The sequence below is a fragment of the Lissotriton vulgaris genome, chromosome 9, assembly GCF_964263255.1.
Source record: "Lissotriton vulgaris chromosome 9, aLisVul1.2, whole genome shotgun sequence".
NCBI classification, from domain to species: domain Eukaryota; kingdom Metazoa; phylum Chordata; class Amphibia; order Caudata; family Salamandridae; genus Lissotriton; species Lissotriton vulgaris.
The window spans coordinates 557808453-557827625 of record NC_141697.1 but is presented as its reverse complement, the minus strand read 5'-3'; the positions used below and the strand labels follow the sequence as shown (position 1 = coordinate 557827625).

Here is a 19173-nt window from a genome sequence, read left to right as displayed (position 1 = left end):
GCAATCCAACAGGGAGCGGGAAACACACTTACCAACCCTCTCACAGACAGGAGCTGCAATTTGTTAATTTAAATTTAGTTTTGTAACTGAGTGCCGTCCACCTTCCGTCATAGATCGGAAAGTCGGACCACCTAGGGGAGAAATTGGCATCATACTTAGCAGCACCCTCTGCCAACTGTTACCACTTGAGTACGCCCAAAAAGGAGGCCTGCTTAACCTCCCTGCTCTGAGATCCGCTGGCATATATCTCTGGCGTCCTCTTCTCGGTGGTCAGCAAATGAGCCCCTTAACATTGCCAGAGTACTTAAATAATACCACAGGGCGTCAGGAGTGAAGCCATCTCTGCCGAGCAATGGTTTCATGTCACCAAATCAAAGTGTCTGCACACAGACCGAGTTTCAAAGTGAAACGAGTAGCTATGTGAACACGTCATGCTTTTCCAGAGTGTGCCTACAGCTAGCACATTTTCTAACTACCATGGTTAAAAGACACGTTTTTGAAATAGTATTGAAGGGTAGCTTATGAAATACTTCAATTATGTAACATTTACACAAACTGAAGTATTGTACCAGGAAATATTGTGTCGGACTGAAGAGTGTCAACCAATAGAAGCAAGGTACAGAGAAAACAAGAATTGGCAAAGTCAATCAAATTAGCTTCGTAATAGTGAAAATATTTCACCAAGATTCACTAAAGCACAGTTACAACATAAACAGCAGAGTATTGCTTCTTTCATACACACAGAACAGGAATAAAGAAAGGAACAACAGTGTGAGCGTCATGCACACAAAAGTAACAGGCGCAGTGTTTGTAACTGTGGTGCCAGCTTCTGTCACTCACACAGAGCTGTTACAACAATGTCCACAGTGGCACACACATCCCTTGTGCTTGCCACGAGCATTGTTGGTTGACCACTCGTAATGGATAACCTCAAAATGGGTCAGCAGTCCATTCTATCACTGTAAGCTGTCACATGCTACCCCGCCGATACGTAACATTATGTAGGACTTTTCTTTAGGACCCTTTGCTGCACCAGCTTCTCCCAGGAACACCACACATCCTACAATAAATCTATATACCCTAGCAGAACATTACAGACCTTTCCATACTCCGTTTCTACCATTAAACAGCTCATTGTATGCCTTTCCTGTACACACGCGTTCTGGAGACCTCATCCACAGTATGGCCTCCAATCATTGGGGCCACATCGGAAGAGTTATCACTACTTTCAGGGGTGTTTGGGTTGGAGAACTCTTGGGTCCTGCCTCCACTTCTAGAGTGCTACTTCTGTTTTACTGTATTGTGTACTGCACTTCCGGAGTCCATCTTGAATACTTAAGGGCATATTAGCAAGAACCTCGTTAAAATTATCGCCATTTTAGCAACCGGAAACTGCCGCTAAAACTGCTATAATGGGCTTGCTAATATGCGTTATAGAATTCCAATAAAAGCCCAGGTTAGATGTCCTGCACATCTAAACTGGGCTTCTATTGGAATTCTCTAATGCATATTAGCAAGCCCATTATCGCCGTTTAACGGCAATTTCCTGTCGCTAAAACGGCGATAATGTTAACGAGGTTCTTGCTAATATACCCCCTAGTCTTGGGGAGCTCCTGCCCTGTTGCATAAGTGGACTGGAAACAGTTCAGAGGTGGGACACCAAGATGCTATAGGGGTTAAGATACAAGGCTGCCACCACTTCTGGGACCCACACTCAACAAGAACAACAGAGGTGCTTTCCTGTGCTCGACCTACCACTAAATTGGTGGCCCTTTTACAACAACCACTTACTGATGTTAGCCTCCCATCTGTTGTGCCATGTTGTTACCTTGATTTAAGCCGCTCCGTTTGGCAGTAAGTAGGGGACAAGAATGTTCGTGCAAAACAACTAGTGGCTCAGACTGGACCGGTGTCCTCCTGTCAAGAGCTCTGAGCAGAGAAATAAATGTAGCAGTAGGTGTAGCTGCTTTTTAGGGTACTTGATGGGAAACAAGAAGGTGACTAGAAGTCTCACTCACCATACTCCTTGCTTAACTGTCCAGGCAGGAAAAGGAGTAATTGGTAAGGGAATAGGATGAAATAGCAATGGCAGTAAGTTGTTAGAAGGAAATGTGTGCAGGAGATCGATCTTCCGAGGGCATACTGCATGGGGCCTGCACACAAGGTATATCATCCTTGGATTCTCTGGCAACAGTTTCCCTACAGGAACCTTTAAAAGAGGGATGAATTGTTTATCCTTGATCAATAATATCGATAGCGATGGTGATTAAGACTAACTGTCAACAATTCTAGAATTTTTCAAACAACTTGTTTGGGACACTTATTTTCCTCGATAGTTGTGCAGGACAAGTTAGATTTTTAGGCTTCTACTTTAAGTGGCAACATCCTTTGTTTATTGTTTTCGTGAGGGGGCCCATTATTTTCTCACCAGGGTGCTCCTTTCATAGTTGATTGCCTCCATTAACACTATCCATCGCCCGTAAGATGCGGCTCCCATTTAGACCACCCTGGAGATCCTGCTCTGTTTCTATTTCCATTTGTAAAGTATTCCTTCCACCAGTGGTTTCTTGTCACTAACTTGAGTAGCTACTATGACTCTGTCATGCCTCAGTTTTTCCTGGATTATGAGAAGTAGCCTGAAAGACACTGCCAGTAACAGACATCGGTAACCATCTTCTCAAAGCTTTCTTTGATTTGACTCCTGCCATTTGTAATCAAATGTCACCACAATCTCTTCTTTTCTTTTGTCCAAAAGTTGGAATGAAAAGCATGGAATAACGGTGTCTCACCCTTTTCTCTTGCCTCATCTCTCTCTTTTGAGCTACCTCATTGGGGGAGGAGAAGGGAAATTGTCACAAGCATCCCACTTAAGTTTTAGTTTTTTAGTCTCCTGTTTGTTTACTACTTTGTCAATCATTGCTGTGAAGCTCACTCTCTACTGGTGGCATGAATAGGTCTTGAGTCTCAGAATAATGGACAAGGTTCCCGTCTTGTCTACTTACCTGAAAATTATGTCAAATTTAGTGCTGTGGAATGGGTTAGAGGACAAACTTGTTGACAGATTTGTGGGTAGGCAAGTCAGAGACTAGATTCCCCTTTGCCACCTCACCATGAGGTTACAAACAACACTGGAACATTGTTGACAGCGGCCCTATAATAGCCCCATTCTCTTTCGCCTTTGTTTTCAATGGTGTGAGGGGTATTTTGGGCATCAATGTTCAATGAAAAAGTCTTTGCTTCACTATACATAATGTAGGTCCTGGACCAGATAAGCTTCAACATGCTGCTCAAGCTACAATATGTATCCCTTTCCCAATGTAATGGCAGTGGTTACCATTCAGCACCAACAAAAAGGAAGTACATACAAATATGGTAATGCTTATCCCTGCAACAGCACTGATCCTGCTGGGAGGCACTCTATCACCTCTCATGGCTGCTATCCACCTCACAATTGTTTCAGAATTCAAAGTTGTTTTAAGAGCTTTTAGGCCTTTTTGCTCCAAACATAGCTTACAAACAGAATTTGCTTCCACCAATGGGCATGGCACAAAGACTCAACATATGTATTACACCAAGCCACCCCACTGCTCCCACCAAGAATACAAGGAACTCAGAAATCACAATGGTTCAGGTCCCTGTATCCATCAAATTATCTGATTAACTAGTAGCATTAGTAGGACAAACCTCTTCAATATTAATATCAGCATTACAGAAATGTAATTGACATGTGGGGTGGAGGAGTACAGGGTGTTCTAAATGAATTAGAAGTTTTCTTCAAGAAGCTCAGTTTCCTTTTGTTCTGTTTTGCAGATGTGAATGAGTGCCTGTACGAGATCCATGACTGCCAGCCAAGCCAAGAGTGTATCAATACCCATGGGGGCTTCCACTGCAAATGTCCTGAAGGATACCGCAAGATAGGAACTGAATGTGTAGGTGAGTGTGCACGAGGGCAAAGTCTTTTCTCAAGCAAATTATATCTTTGTTATGCTCACCTCCACTCCATCAAAATCTATTCCTCTCAGGGTAATGTCATCCTAAAACCCTGTTTCATTGTTCAACTGACATATATGGGCAGGTTTAGCATCTTCTGATCCTTATTTTATTAGAGGACAACTCTTTCCTCCCGCATTTGTATCTCAAATTAACAATCTAAAGACACTCTCATTAGCCCCATTCCACTGACAAGCTTGCACTGTGGACAAAATATACTTTGAGACTCTTTTGTAGATGTTTAAATTCAAAGCAAGCCAATATTGTCCTAGTTGTACAAAGTTCTCAAACCTCTCTAGTGATCCATAGCTATTATTTTGAATCCCTGACTCGTATCCCTCTCTATGCCCTTAAGCATAAACTTTCCTCAAAAGCAGTACAAAAACACTTTTTCTGAGTGAGAAATGAATGTCCATCCCCATCAACTACCATCTAGATCCTTTTCATCAATCTTGCTCTCAAAGTCTAGAGCCTGTTTGGTAAATCCAATTTTTGTCTCTTAACATCAGTTTAGTTTTGTACCTTAACCACATACTCATATGAGATCTTTAACACCATTATTTTTCTGTAGCCAAGAACCTCTACCATTTTCCCGATAAATCAACTCTTTGATCTTTCCCCTCTACACTTCTCCTTGGTCTCCTTAAACGTTTATCCCCTCCTATATCTTGTTTCACCCCAACCATAAAGACCATTCGGATTTTTGCAATAAATGCTTTTATGTCCAACAGGCTTCTGAAACAGAACCTTTACATGTTACACATTGAACTTCAGTTTCAGAGCTCCACTATTCGCAACCCCCTGGGTCTACATCCCACAATCCGCAATGATGATCCGTGCCTCTTCTGTTCACGCACAACTGCTTACAATATAGCAAACAGTCTTCATTCTCAACCATGAAATATCTGAGCATTTTTCTTGCCTGTTTTGTCTTGTTGTTGTGCCTCTATTGTCCATCAGTTGGTGTACTTCATAGTTCAATGTTGTGCAGCACTTTTTGTATTTTGTATGACAATTTGTTTTATGCCAAATATGTTTCCCCTTTTTATGCTCAAAGCAGCACATTTTCTACATAACTTGGTTGTTCTATGTCGTTTAGAAAGTTGTGTTGCTACCTGATGCCGATGTTCCTTATTCCTCGCGGTCATGTTTGCTTCCATATTGTTTCGATATTGTTCTCCTCTGCTGTTGTCAGAACACAACCAGAGTAGAAGGCGCAATGAACATTTTTTTTTCTACTAGCTTTGCTCTAACATCGCATATTCGTACACTGGCCCAGACTCCGAGGTTGGGGCTCAATTCTGATCTCTTGGCAAACTGCTTTCTTCATAGGGATCAGAGTTTTCCACAAGGTGTGGTTCCCAGGTGCAAAAAACATTTGATCCCTAACACTGTTCTCTAGGTTATTTCAGTAGTTCAAGCCTAAGGAAATTAAATGGTGGAAAATTCCCAATACAGAGTAATGCAGGATTTGGTATAGTATGCACTGAATTCAGGCTGGTATGCTACATTTAAGAGTTACACTGTGAATATGAGGGATTTACTATATACAGTAAACACCTACCAGCTTGGTTTAATCATTTAATATGACTGCTAAATGCCACAACCCCTTTCTGGTTACTTGTTATAGGGGCATTAATCTAATAACTGTTCAGCTTTATCACTTCACTGTTTTATTTGTGCATCTTCTTGTTCGTACTGTATATGCTAATAGCACATTACAATTGGTCACTAGTGAATACCATCCATAAAACTTTCTCCTCAATTACCCTCACAATTGTTATTTTGCAGGGATTGTAAATATAAAAAAAATCTTCTACATCTGTTAAGTATGGCCCAAGTTTAGTCTGTGCTTTTTGACCCCATTTTTTAACACCTTGGGTAAAGAATGTCAGTCTATAGTGTCAGAAATTGGAAGGAGGCGAGGGCCCCTTTCTGGAATGACAGGTAATGGAGGGTATAAGTAACGCCTGATGGGAGGGTGTATTTTTCAGACATTTGCAGGTTTGCACACTGCATGTTCACCTATCTAGGGCCAATGAAAGATTATGGCATTATTCAACTAGCATTCTTTGTGTTTATCATCCTAAATATTGAGCCTTCACCACACTCATCTCATTTCTCACCAACGTACTGGTCTTTGCGCAGCAAAGGGAACGTGATAATCCTTAGCAAGGATATTGACACGAAAAGTGATAGAAGAAATACCTTAAATAAATATATTGTTAAGAACTTGTTGAATCACCTAACGTTTTATCAAACACAAGGTTCATTTAATGTGTCCTAATGCCCTCAAAATAAAAATTTGTGTCTCTGTACACATAGGGGGGCTGATTTAGAGTTTGAAAGACAGGGTATTCCATCATGACAGAGTACCCTCTCCACCAAACTCTTAGTCAGCCCACCTGACTTTCTTTCTTTACAGTATTTATAAAGTGCCACCATCATACCCAAGGGGTTATCCCGGTGTTAGAATCGAGGATTGCCTGTCACACTGCTCAAGCCGGTATTGGCTGGAATAGCCAAGTCTTTAGCTTCTTTCAAAAGGTAAAGAGGTCAGAGATAAGGAAAAGATCAAGAGGCAAGGAATTCCAATAGATTGCTGCTAGATGGCTGAAAGATCACCTCACATTCTCGCTTTTTAATGCACTTGGCCCTCAAAATGGCTAGATTAGCAGAGAAAAGTGCAATTGTAGGCTTGTAGAAAGTGACTCGCTCACGTAAAATGATTGGCACAGTTTCGTAGAGTACTCTGTGACCATGACATAGTATCTTGAATTGCATACAGGAAGCCAATACAATGAGTTCAGACAAGCAGAAACCAAACTGGTTTGTGTACTGTTGCAAATAAGTCTATCTGCCATGTTCTGGACTCATTGCAAATGGATAAATAGGAAACCAACCATTCCTAGGTAAAAGGCGTTCCCATAAACCAATCTATTCATAATTAAGGCCTGAATGACTGTAATTCGCCATTCTGCTGGGATCCAATGAAAAAACGTATGCAGCAAACGGAGAAAACCAAAAAATTTACCACATGTTGCAGTAACCTGGTCTTGCATAGATAGAGTATCATCTATTAAGAAGCCAAGGTTTTTGGCTACTCTTTTAGGTCTGGGCACAGGGCCCAAAGGCGATGTCCTCCAAGGGTCATTTCACTTTCCCCACCAAAGAGCAGTGTTTCTGTTTTTCAGTATTATGTTTCAGGCAGTGTGACTGCATCCAAGTGGCAACTTTAAAACGACAGCTCTGAGATTGTCATGTGTGTCTCTGTGTTTCTTGCCTATAGAAATGATAAGCTGGGTATCATCAGCATAGGAGAGGATCTCAAAGCCTTGACAATACCCGCTGAAGAATACACATAGTTATTGAACGAGGAGGGGCTGAGTGAAGAGCCATGTGGGGCCCCACATTTGGAAAGGCAATGGTTGGACCTGAAAGGAGGCAACTGGACTGATTGGGATCTATTTTTCAAAAAGGATCCGAACCACTGCAAAGCTTTCAAATGTAGACCGATTTCATTAAGTCTCTGCTTTAAGGGACTATGTGAGACTGCATTGAAAACTGCAGACAAATCCAACAAGATCAGGGCGGCAGCCTTTCCCTGATCAACTTCTGATCTAATACTATCCCATACTGCTAACAAAGTGAACTCTATGCTATTTCTGGTTCTAAAGTCTGTTTTAGTAGGGGCCCACAAATTATTACTTTCTAAAAAATGCATTAGCTGGGCATTGACTAGTGTTTATAACACTTTTTGACATATCAGAGAGTAAAGAAATTGGGCGATAATTAGACAAGATAGAAGCATCAAACCCATTTCTTTTGCCACATGCAAGATCTGGGCCTGTTTCCACATGGCAGGATATTCAGTCCTATTCAGAGAGAGATAAAAGATCTGTGTAAGAAATTAACTTAACGTAGAAGACAAACGAGAAAAGATAAAGAAGGGATATGGTTCCAAAGATTAACCAGATTTCATCTCTAGCATAGCTTTGTCTACAACTTGTGGATTAAAAAGCATGAAGCTGCCTAAAAGGGCCAAAGCTCTCCCATGAGCGTCAAGATTCTTAAAAGTGTTTAGAGGAGGTTAATCTTCAAAAATCAGTGTTCAAGCAATAACATCTGGTTTAGACTGTTGAGTTAGCAGTTACACACAGACAAATAAAGATGTGCAATACTAAGCTCCATGTGTGGCTTAGTCATTGTCAGGTACCCAGGTTTGGGAAGACGCTACACAATTCTCCCCTAATCTTTTTACAAAGTACTGTTTTTTGCTTGTCTGAGCACCTTGTGATAAGCTTTCAGGGTGGTTCTATTGGCTTCCAGTAGGGCGGTCCAACAGTATGTCGAAGAAAGATCCTACTCTGTCTACATTGTTGGCATACTCCTTTGACTGCCTGGCCGAGTACCGGCCGTTGGAGGTAAGCAATATAGAGTGGCGAGTGGATTGTTTTGTTTTCTGTTTAACACCGCCAGGTAAAACCTGGCAGTGAGGGACAGTAAAAATATAATTATTACTCCCACATGCCATGGTGCATTATTAGTTAAAAAAAATGTAAAACAACCTCCTGCTTTGGAAATTTAGTTTTGGAAAATGTAAAACATTGGAAAAAATTGATAGCCTGCTGTCATTTTTGACGTAGCCATCTGTCAAGATTTCCCAACATTGACAGGAACCTGATGGTAGTTCCTGCCAATGTATTCTCAATGTCCACGGGGCCAGCAGGCATCTCTCAATTAGGTGGATGGGATGTCTATCAAGGTCCACGGAAGAAAGTACTCTGTGGTCTTCACGGACATTAAGCCGTCCGCAAAACTCTAAATTGGGCGCAAAGTGTTTTCAGTTTTCTTCCACACCCTTGGGCTCTATTAGACCTGTCAGCCTTAGAAAGGTCTTCCCCCAAACTTTTTGCCTTCCTCCTTAATTTTTGCTAATCTCGTTTTTGCTGGCCTTAGGACTCTGCACACTTTACCACTGCTGACCAATCCTAAAGTGCATGTGCTCACACGTTAAAACATGTAACATTGGTTTATCCCCAATTGGCACATATAATTTACTTGCAAATCCCTGGTAACGTGGCACTGCATATGCTCAGGGCCTGTAAATAAAATGCCATTAATGGGCCTGCACACCGATTGGGCCTGAGTTGAGCCTCAGGGACAGAAGACTCCCAACAACATTGCTCCTTGCACCTGGACTCTGCCATCTGTGAGTCTAACCTGCCAAGTGATTCCACCCCAGTCCTGGACCGTTGAAAATGGGACTAAGGTGCTCTGCCAGTCTCTGTAGATCCAGCAGAACCAACGCATCTCTTCTACTGTGCGGCGTATCCTCAAGCAGAACCGATGCATTGCCGCTGCCATGTAGATCGGAACCACCGTAAAGACCTGCATCACATCGCAGCCCGTCATCGCATTGGAACTGCCACTGCGCTGCGCATCCTCGGCATAGACCCTTACATCTCTGGTCAACAGCAGCCTCAACAACGACGTTGAACTGCGCATTGCAGCTCCTCGGAACCAAAGCAAATCCATACTGCGCGACACCTCCTACTTTGATTCCATTAATTGGATTCTTGTAATTTTGGTTTTGTTTTTTTAATTAAAAATTACACTCTTTTTCTAAAACTGTTGTAGGCTCCTTTCACTGTGTTACTGTTTCAAATGTTGCACAAATACTTTACTTCTTACCTCTGAGTTAAGCCTGACTGCTCTGTGCCAAGCTACCCGGGGGTTGAGCACAGGTTAATTTAGGGATTCCTTGTGTCTTCACATTGAGAAGAATTGTGGTTACTGCTTGAGAAGGACATTCATCCCCCTCCACCAACAAACCAATTTCTTACAGTCTTTAACTCCGCCTCCTCTTTTTTCCTTGTAGACATTGATGAGTGTCGTTACCGTTACTGTCAGCACCGATGCGTCAATTCGCCTGGCTCCTTCACCTGCCAGTGTGAGCCTGGCTTCCAGTTGGCCGGTAACAACAGATCCTGTGTCGGTAAGCAAGTGCTGCCAGTGTGAAGATTGCTGTAAGGTGGCATGCTAGACTGGCCTTTTCTCACAGGCTGGAAAATTACCTTAATGCACTTTGCCTCCTTTAACATTGTGGTGAAATTAATCTGAAGAATTTTAGAAGTGGTTCTGCCCTTTGTCTGTGCATAAATGTAACTGAGTGAACCTCTGAATTTAACACATGTATTGCACACCTTGAAAAGCCACAAAAGGGAGCAGGAAGTTCAACATGTTTATTATTTTTAATTATACTTCTGTTTTGGAGATCTTCAGGCATCTGCCGGAAAGTATATTGCTAAGAAATCTGTGCCAGACTGGATCCAGAGATTTTTTTCAGCAATCTACTTGTGCACCAGTAGGTGGCTTTATGTAGCTATGTGCCAACTCCGTCCAGCCTCAGAAATGACTCTGGAGCCACACATAACCACCCTCTCTGCGCACTGACATCACCTTCTTTCTTGACTCTGTCCCCGCCATCGGACGTGGAGCCAGTTCTGGTCATAATCAACAATGTACAGATCTCTAATTTGGAATATTTTTAGAAGAAGAGGAAGGTGGGGGAGTCAGTGAAGAATTTGTGGTTAGATCGAGTACACACCAGAGATCGGGTATACATCAGAGATCGAGTCTTCACCAGATAGTATTACTGTAGGTAAGTAACTTGTTCCTCTGATGGTTTTTTCTAACCTCAGATTCCGCCTCTGTGAATAGTTATCAGAGCCTCGTGGGAGGGCCAGAAACTCGATCATATGAGGAGCTGACATTATCGCTATGAAGAAAACGATCTTCAGAGTTAGAAGATGCAGAGACCAGCTATGCAATGACTCAATTGCGGTGCACATCAAGAATGTAAAGACCAAAGCGAGGTCCAACTGTGGGATCACAAAGCATTTGGGTGGGAATATGTGAGTTAGCCCCTGCTAAAAACGCACAATAGGGGATTTAATAATGAGGGCTGATTAGGTAAAGAGAGAAAGAACAAACAGCCCAAAAATAGCCGTTAGCAGTAATCACAGCAAGTCCTTGCTGTGCCAGAGAGAGACAAATAACATGTTAGACAACTAGACTTGCAAAGGTTGGGTGTGAAGAGAAGTACCAAATAACAAACCTTTTCCAGCATCCAGCATAGATAGTTTTGGTGGATCGATGCCTGGGCTGACAAGATGACATCAACTACTCCAGGAGGATGGCCAAAATTAGTCAACTGGTGCCGTGCAATCTCCAAACATAGAGGTGTATGTTAAACAGGCTCTGATGAAGGACTCTGCCCTGCTGTTGTGACAGAAGATTATCCTTAAGTGGCAGCTGGATTAGAGGACCGATAATTATGGGCAGAAGTATAAGGTATACCACACTCTTCTTGTTCAATCGGGAGTAAATAGGATGATTTGGGCTCCGTCTTTCCTGATCTTCTTCAGAACCTTGGGCATTAGAGACAGAAGCGGGACTTCGTGCACAAGTCCCGACTTCTACTCTAGGTGGAAGGCATCTCTGAGCAAGCACTGCCTTAGGAATTCCAAAGTGTAAATCACAGGGCAGTGCATGTTCTTTGCTGTGGTTCAAAGATCAAGCCCGGGTTCTCCCCATTGCTGGATGATGTGTGTCACCTCCCCCAAACAATGTTGGCTTTGTTCATTCACCCTGACATTTAAAGATCCTGTCAGTGTTGCACAACCAGGGAGATGCTCTGATGATTCAGCCAGTTCTGGAGGTATAGAGTTTCCTGGCAAAAGATCCACAAACCCATTCTGCCCTGCTTGTTGCAGTATTACACGGTGGCGGAGTTGTCTGTAAGACCATGCACTTGTTCCTCCTTGATGGATGGATGAAAGGCTTTTAGGGCCGAGCAAATTGCTTACAACTCCAATAGGCTGATATGGAGGCAGGTTTTCGCCTGAGACTAGTGTCCTCTGATTGCCACCTCTCCCAGATGACCTCCCCAACCGAGCAATGATGCATTGTCACAGCCATTTCTCTGGGTGGGGTATGGAGAAGGATATGCCACCAGTCTAATTGTGGTCCAACAGCCATCGCTACAGATCTTTTGCAGTCTTCCCTGACATCTGGATGAAATACAAAAAGGTCCCTTGGCACTAAGCCCTCTGAGACTTTAGATTCCATTCAAGAGCGCGCATGTGCCACCTGGCGTGGTCCACAAACAAGATGCTGCAGACCAAAAGCCCAAGGCGCCTCTAGAAGCCTCACAGCTACTCTCACTGACACCCAGGTCAAGGTTCGAAAAATTTGGATCACAGCCAGAATGTCCTGGACTCATTGAGGTGGAGGAAAAGCTTGGATTAGCATTGTGTCCACTATGGCTCTGCGAAGGAGTCGGGTGTGATTTCGAGACGCTGATGGAAAATCGCAGTGATGTCAACAGGTTGGCAGTCATCTAGAGGTGATCCACGGCAAGCTGAGGCATGCCCACAATCACAAAATGGTCATCCAGTTACGAGAAGGCTTGTAAGATGGGCAGCAACCGGCAACATCACTGTCGTAAGCACCTGAGGTGCACTCGCAAGGCCAAAGGGGAGCACTGACAACTGAAACTGCTCATGGCCTACTTGAAACCGCAGGTAGTGCTTGTGGACGGAGACGTGTAAATAGGTGTCCTGCAGATCTAATAACCCTATCCGATCTCCTGCATCCAGGACAGACTCAACTTGGGCCAGGGTGAGCATTCTGAACTTGTCTTTCTTGAGGAGGAAGTTAAGAGGGTGAAGCTCGAGGATGGGGTAGAGGCCTCCGTCCTTTGGTGCTAGAGAGTGACAGGAGTAACAACCACTCCTGAACTCTGATGTGGGAACTTTCTCTCTGGCGCCCTTGTCCAAGACAGCCTAAGATGTCGCAGGATGGACAAGAGGTCCTCCAGAAGTCGTTGTGGTGTCGGAGGTATGCTTGAAGAGCTGGAGAGAAAAGAGAGAGCATATCCATTTAGGGCAATGTGAAGTTCCTATTTGTCTGATGTAATGCTTTGTCACCAGTGGAGGTAATAGGTGATATGACCTCGTACGGAGTAACCTAAAGTGGTTTTGTGGCATATACAGGTAGAGGGTGTATTTGGTAGATTGTTGCTCCTGAGGGCCTAGATGCTGGCGACTAGATTCCTGACCTCTGCCTCAAAAGGTTTGGGAAGTCTGATGTTGCTGAGGGAAAGTTTGTTATGGCCTTTCCTGGCACCTTCTTCCCAAGCTTTGAATGGTTAAAACTGTTGGGCGAACTACCATGTAGGTGCTTCCAGTATGAATGAGCGCGCTGTTGCATTGCTCTCCTTAATGGATTACAGGGCTGAGTTTGTCTTGTCTCTGACGTGACAGGGAGCCACCCAATGGCATGTACATTCAAGATTTTTGGACTTCGCTGGAAGGCCCATATCAGCGAATCCATGTGTGCCACCAAAGCATCACACTGGTAACAACTGGCCTACTCAAGCCGTCGATAGTGCTCAGGCCCCAACAGATGATTCGATTTGCTGCACTTTGACGATTCAGTAAAATTAGTTGTAGATTTGTTCAATGGTATCTGGAGCGCTGTCAAGTAGTTGTCCACATATCTCATAATGCATGCGAATAGCACCCCATGAGTCCCAGCCTTTCTTTTACAGCATCCAGCACCACCAGGTTCAAACCAAACACGTTTCTGACCGCCCCGTCAGGCATGTTCTCCTTAGCCTGCCTTGCCCTCTGGTCCATTAACTCCAGTTGCCACCTGGGTCGCTATTCGCTTTGCAGTCAATAAGGACTCTAGGCGGATCCTCCAACATCACTGGCATCAACACCTGGGGCCCGGGCGTTGGTCGTGCCACCATGTGTGTGGTTGGGTTTGGCGTTCGCCTCGAAGTCGGGGCTGACCCCGGATGCAGTCGAGAGGCACATTCGTCAGTAACCTGACTGGAGGCCTCCTCGGATCCTTCTGGACCAAAGATGCTATGGGGAAATCTGGCAGGTTACCAAAAATTCACAGCATGGCCTTCTTGAATGCCTGGAACTGCTGCGGTGTCACTGATCAACCCTGGAACTCAAGTTGAGTCAGGATCAGAGACAGGAGTTCCGATTTTGGAGACCAAGACTTGGAGGTACCCTAGTAGCCGCACGATACCTCATATTGGGAGTGGCGGTCTAAGGAGGACCCATGCTTGGACTTATTATGCTTCTGCTTCATTTACTTACCTAATAACTTTGACCTTGAAGAAGATTGTTCTTGGGACTGATTTCAGAACCAAAAAGGCATCTGCATCCTCGACTGTGAATGGGAACCGGCCTTTCGGAGATGCTTTGTTTGGAAAGCAGAGCTTGGCCTTGTGGTCCCAGTTGGACTTTAGTTCGAGCACAGTAATTACACGACGCTGAATGTGCTAGGAGCACAAACGCAGAGACAGACCTCATGAGGGCCCGTAACTGACATTTGTTTGTGACATTCCTTGCAAAGTTTAAACCCTGTCATTTTAGGGGTAGATATGTCCCTTGCACTATGGAAAAACTTTGAAAAATATAAAAAAGAATTAGGCTGTCAGCCCTGACAGAAATCAAGGTGCAGAATGAAAGGAAGTGACTTCACTGCACAGAGGTGGCAAGGTGGTGCTATGTAGGGGACTGATCAGACACAGAGCTGCACGGTGCCACCTACTGATTCGTGAGGGAATTGTTGAGAAAATTCTTTGGATCTACTCTGGCTCCTCGGGTGTTTTTACAAGGTGAGAAATTTGCACCACTGGAACTGCACCCTTTCACCATGTTCTACTGTCATCTAGAATAGTGGCTTGAACTTCCTCCAATAAATGTTCTTCAACATTCAATCCACCTTCCTTGCAGCGCTTTTGTTGCACTCTTATCCTAATATATATAGCCTCTTGCCCAAAACAAATCCTGGTGTGAACAGTACTGATAGACTCCACAACTGTCATTCGTAGGACATGTTTATCACCTGTTCACCTAAGACAACAGTCAGTTAATATCCTCATTCCTGCAAGCTACAGCATCCAACACACAGGAGCCTGTTCACAAACTTAATTTTGTGGTAAATGAAATAGTACTAGAGCAGTACCACAAAATGCTATTCAACAACTACAGGTGGAGACCTCCATCTCAGGCTCCCCTATCTATTCTAAGTGGAGATTTCTACAATGGCAGAGCCCTCCACACCTATACGCCTACGTTTTAGTAGTAAATGTGGGAGGGGCAAGCAGGGAGTGGCTGGAAAATGGGTAATACATACTATAAAATGGAAGAGGGTTAGGGAAATTTAAGAAGTGGTTTAATGAGGTATAGGCAACTACAAACAGCTTCCCCCCAAAAGAGTAATCTCATTGCTAATCTCAAACTACAATTCTAAAGAGTTCCTAAAGCCAGTCCAAAAGGTAACATACCTGTGGAAGATATACTCCAGCCCAGCATTGGAGTAAGTCAAATACAACACATGGCCCATCACAAGTACTGCTAAACACTCACATAAAAAGGAAGGCATGGGCTTAAAGTTACACCCCATTGGGACTACTGTTAAATAAAGAAAATTATTTTGAATTTCAGCACCTTCACCCCTTGTTCCTCAAGAGACTTTGGCATCCTTTGCAACTAAAGCACCAAGATAATGATAGAACGTATTGCACCACTATTCAAGACTCTAGACATCAGGCAGCACATCATTACACCGACTCAATCTGAATGCAACACTCTCAACCTCTTTATGATAACTGGCCAGACCACAATGCAATTTTCTTTTCCAGCCCACCACACAGCACTGCTCCTTGACTGAATTCCTTTTTACTGCCACCAGAAGGAGTGCACTGGCCTCTTGAACACCCACAAGCCAGCATCATAAGTAAACACAACACAGCCATTAAAAGTATAGAACCCAATACACCATACATGGTCTTCCAAGCTCAAGCCCTCTGCACCATAGTACACCAAAGAAATAGTAGAGAACACACAAACCATGGGAAGACAAGAAAAGAAATGGAGATGGACCAATGCCCTTGACAACCTTACTCAACTCTGAGTTTCCCTCAATGCCCACATCCCTCTTCAACCAGTTCAAATCCACCTTCTACAAGATAAAGTGACCAGCAGAGGCAAAGATATTTTCATGCTTGTCAAGCATTGCATTTGATGGGATGTATGATGGTACAACGCATACTTTTACCACGCATACCATTACAACGAGGTATTTACAACGAATACCGTTACAACGCATAGCACTTAGAGGTGCTGGATAGTGGTAAGTATAATTTTATATTCCAACTCCAGTCCCAGTGGACACTAGGGAAGGTGTTGGATATAAAATTATACTTATTCCCTATCCTAGAGCGCCCCCCAGCGCAATGCGTTGTAATGGTATGCGTGGTAATGCCTGCGTTGTAATGGTAGTGCGTTGTAAAAACTTCGTTGTAACAGTTGTATACCCATTTGATGTAATGTTTCCCACAATAAATTGACATTAATTCAACATATACACCACCATCAATCACTCTGGGAAGAGATATAAATCAGCGCCTAAATCAACAGCTCTAATCAGAGTTCCAGCGCACTTACACTCCCACTTTGCGCAATCCTTCAAACCTCTCTTATACACTGGATTAACCATCATCCTCTACAAACTCACGGCTACAGTTCATAAAGATGACATTCTACCATCTTCCATTATGAAATCTCTTAATGGAGAAGCTCCAACAACCATCCGCAAAATCATCAACATTTCCCTCAGCCAAAAAACTTTCCCAGACGTCCTCAAAACGCATCTGTCCCATTCTCTACTGAAGAAACTACCCCTGACCCAGGCAACCTCACTTACTTTCCTTTAATTGGAACAGTCACAAAGAAAGCAGTAGCTATCCAACTACAGGATCAGACAGTCAAGGACTACCTCTAATATATTTACAAATAGAGGTTCAGACCTCTTACCACAAGGAGATAGCCATGAAGCAAGCAGTTCATAATGCCTTCCTTATCAGTTACAAAAATGGCCCCTGCCTCTCAATCCTTCTACACTTCTCACTGACCTTTAACACAATTGGTAATCAAACGCCAAACAACTTGGAAGCTCAACTCAATAAAGACATATTTTGTCCCTTTCTCCAACAATCCCAAACAGCATTTGAGTTACGCCTGGGTGGTCAACTTAAATCTCAATGGCTACCCCAAGCTGAAGGAAATTAAAAAAACAAAACCTTTACACCCACACTTGATACAGACTTCTTCTTCAAGCAACACATCACTAAGAAAACCAGGACAGCATGGTACTGTTTCTACTGAAAACATTGACACCCTTCCTAAGTAAAACCTCCTTCAGATCAACACTCCAATCCGTGGTCCTCTCCAGCCTGGATGGGGGCAACACCTTGCCCAACAGCCTCACTTATTCTACAGTATGATGACCTTGACAGGAATCCTATGGTTCAACTATTTTACCATTATTTGAAAAAGTTGCTTCAGCTATCATATCTCGTCACTCCTTAGAATCTCTACAAGGAGAAAAATTGCATTCTCTATGGCACAAAAGTGGAAACACCAAACACACACAATACCGACACACACGAAATGTAGACAATGGCAATCAGATTTCAATAGTTAGACCGAAAAAGCTTATGAAGTCCTGTCAGGCTAAATTTGAAGAATTAGTAGTTCTAGTAGAAACCCACTTTTCAATGTCCTTTAAAAGTTAAAACTGTTTACCTCTGTTAACACTGGAGGTAGAACCTTCTGTCATCTCTCGTCCTTCACCGATTCCAAAGTTGGTCTCAAAAGATTTATCCCTCTTGCCCACAGGAACGTCTATATAGACCTGTCAAAACGAATCCAGAGTTTCATCTTCATGGTTTCGTTTTTATCCAGCCCATTCAAGAAAGGCAATTGTTTGCGTTACCTTTCATGATGTCAAACTCTGTATTTTTTTACCGTACCCACAAGTATATGGTTGACTTTACCATGAATGTTTTCCATACGGTACTGTGATCATATTACTTTCCAGCTGAATGGGATAATTGATAAATAGAATTGTTTGTACTATTTTTAGCAAACCACTTCACTTTTGGCCTTAGCCGTAGTTACAATGCAAATGATTACTACTTGATGTCATTTTTCTCCTTCCTATCATGAAAGTTGGAAAAAAGGGTTTTCTTTTGGATAATATAAACAACAGGATTTTATCAATGTGCATTAGTGAATAATTTTAGTTTTTGTGATGATTATCTATCTAATGAGCGTGGAACAAGGCTCTCTCTTGAGATCACAAGACGAGGGCACTATGTGCTTTTAAAATACCCCTCACACACTAAGAATCCCTTAGTGTCATGCTTCATCATGGGAGTCTTCCCGTCCCTCTTTGGGGTGGGGCGTGCTGCGACCTACGAGCTACGTGGGAGCACTAATTGTTGTGACAGTAGGCTATGTGTGGTGCAGTGTAGGTGATATCAGTGAAGTGTAGGGACCTATATATGTGAATGCAAAATTAAAAATAAAAATTCCCTGGCTAGTAGAAAAAGTAGTATGCCTAAAGTCCTAAAAGTCGGCAGAGACACGGCCACCTTATCCCTCGGAGCGGCACAAGGGTATGACTAAGGCATTGCTCTAAGAAGTGGTAACTTTACCGCGTGGAACAGCCTTCACTTGCCAGCTCACGAGGCACGCTAGATGTGTCTTACCAAGACCACATTAGGTCAGTTTTTTCTATGCTTCACTTTGGGCCCACTCAAGCCCGGAAGCCAAACTAGGTAGCCGATTTTTGCTACTTAGTTGTAGGACTTTATGCATACTATTTAGAATTCAAAAATTGAGTATTTTTTCTGTAGGGACCATCAGAGGTCCTGATAAGTAAGCAGTAGGGGACTGCTTACGAAACATGTTGACCAGGTAGCAAGCATAAAAAGCTCTACCAACAAAACCCCCTTTTTAATGTTCCCAGCCAGAGAAGTTAATAAACTATATTTTATCTACTAGCCAGGGAATTTTTAATTTTTACTTTTGCATTCACATATATAGGTCCCTACACTTCACTGATATCACCTACACTGCACCACACATAGCCTACTGTCACAACAATTAGTGCTCCCACGTAGCCCGTAGGTCGCAGCACGCCCCGCCCCGTAGAGGGACGGGAAGACCCCCATGATGAAGCATGACACTAAGGGATTCTTAGTGTGTGAGGGGTATTTTAAAAGCACATAGTGCCCTCGTCTTG

General features: G+C 43.3%; 1 protein-coding gene across 1 annotated transcript in view; it reads left to right on the top strand.

The window, feature by feature from the left end:
* The window catches only part of EFEMP2 (EGF-like fibulin extracellular matrix protein 2), a 139375-nt gene that overhangs the window by 51341 nt on the left and 68861 nt on the right, over positions 1-19173 (top strand). The window contains exons 5-6 of the mRNA XM_086938072.1: positions 3811-3933; positions 9872-9988. Of these exons, the coding sequence (XP_086794198.1) occupies positions 3811-3933; positions 9872-9988 (240 nt within the window). The remainder of the gene's footprint in view (positions 1-3810; positions 3934-9871; positions 9989-19173) is intronic.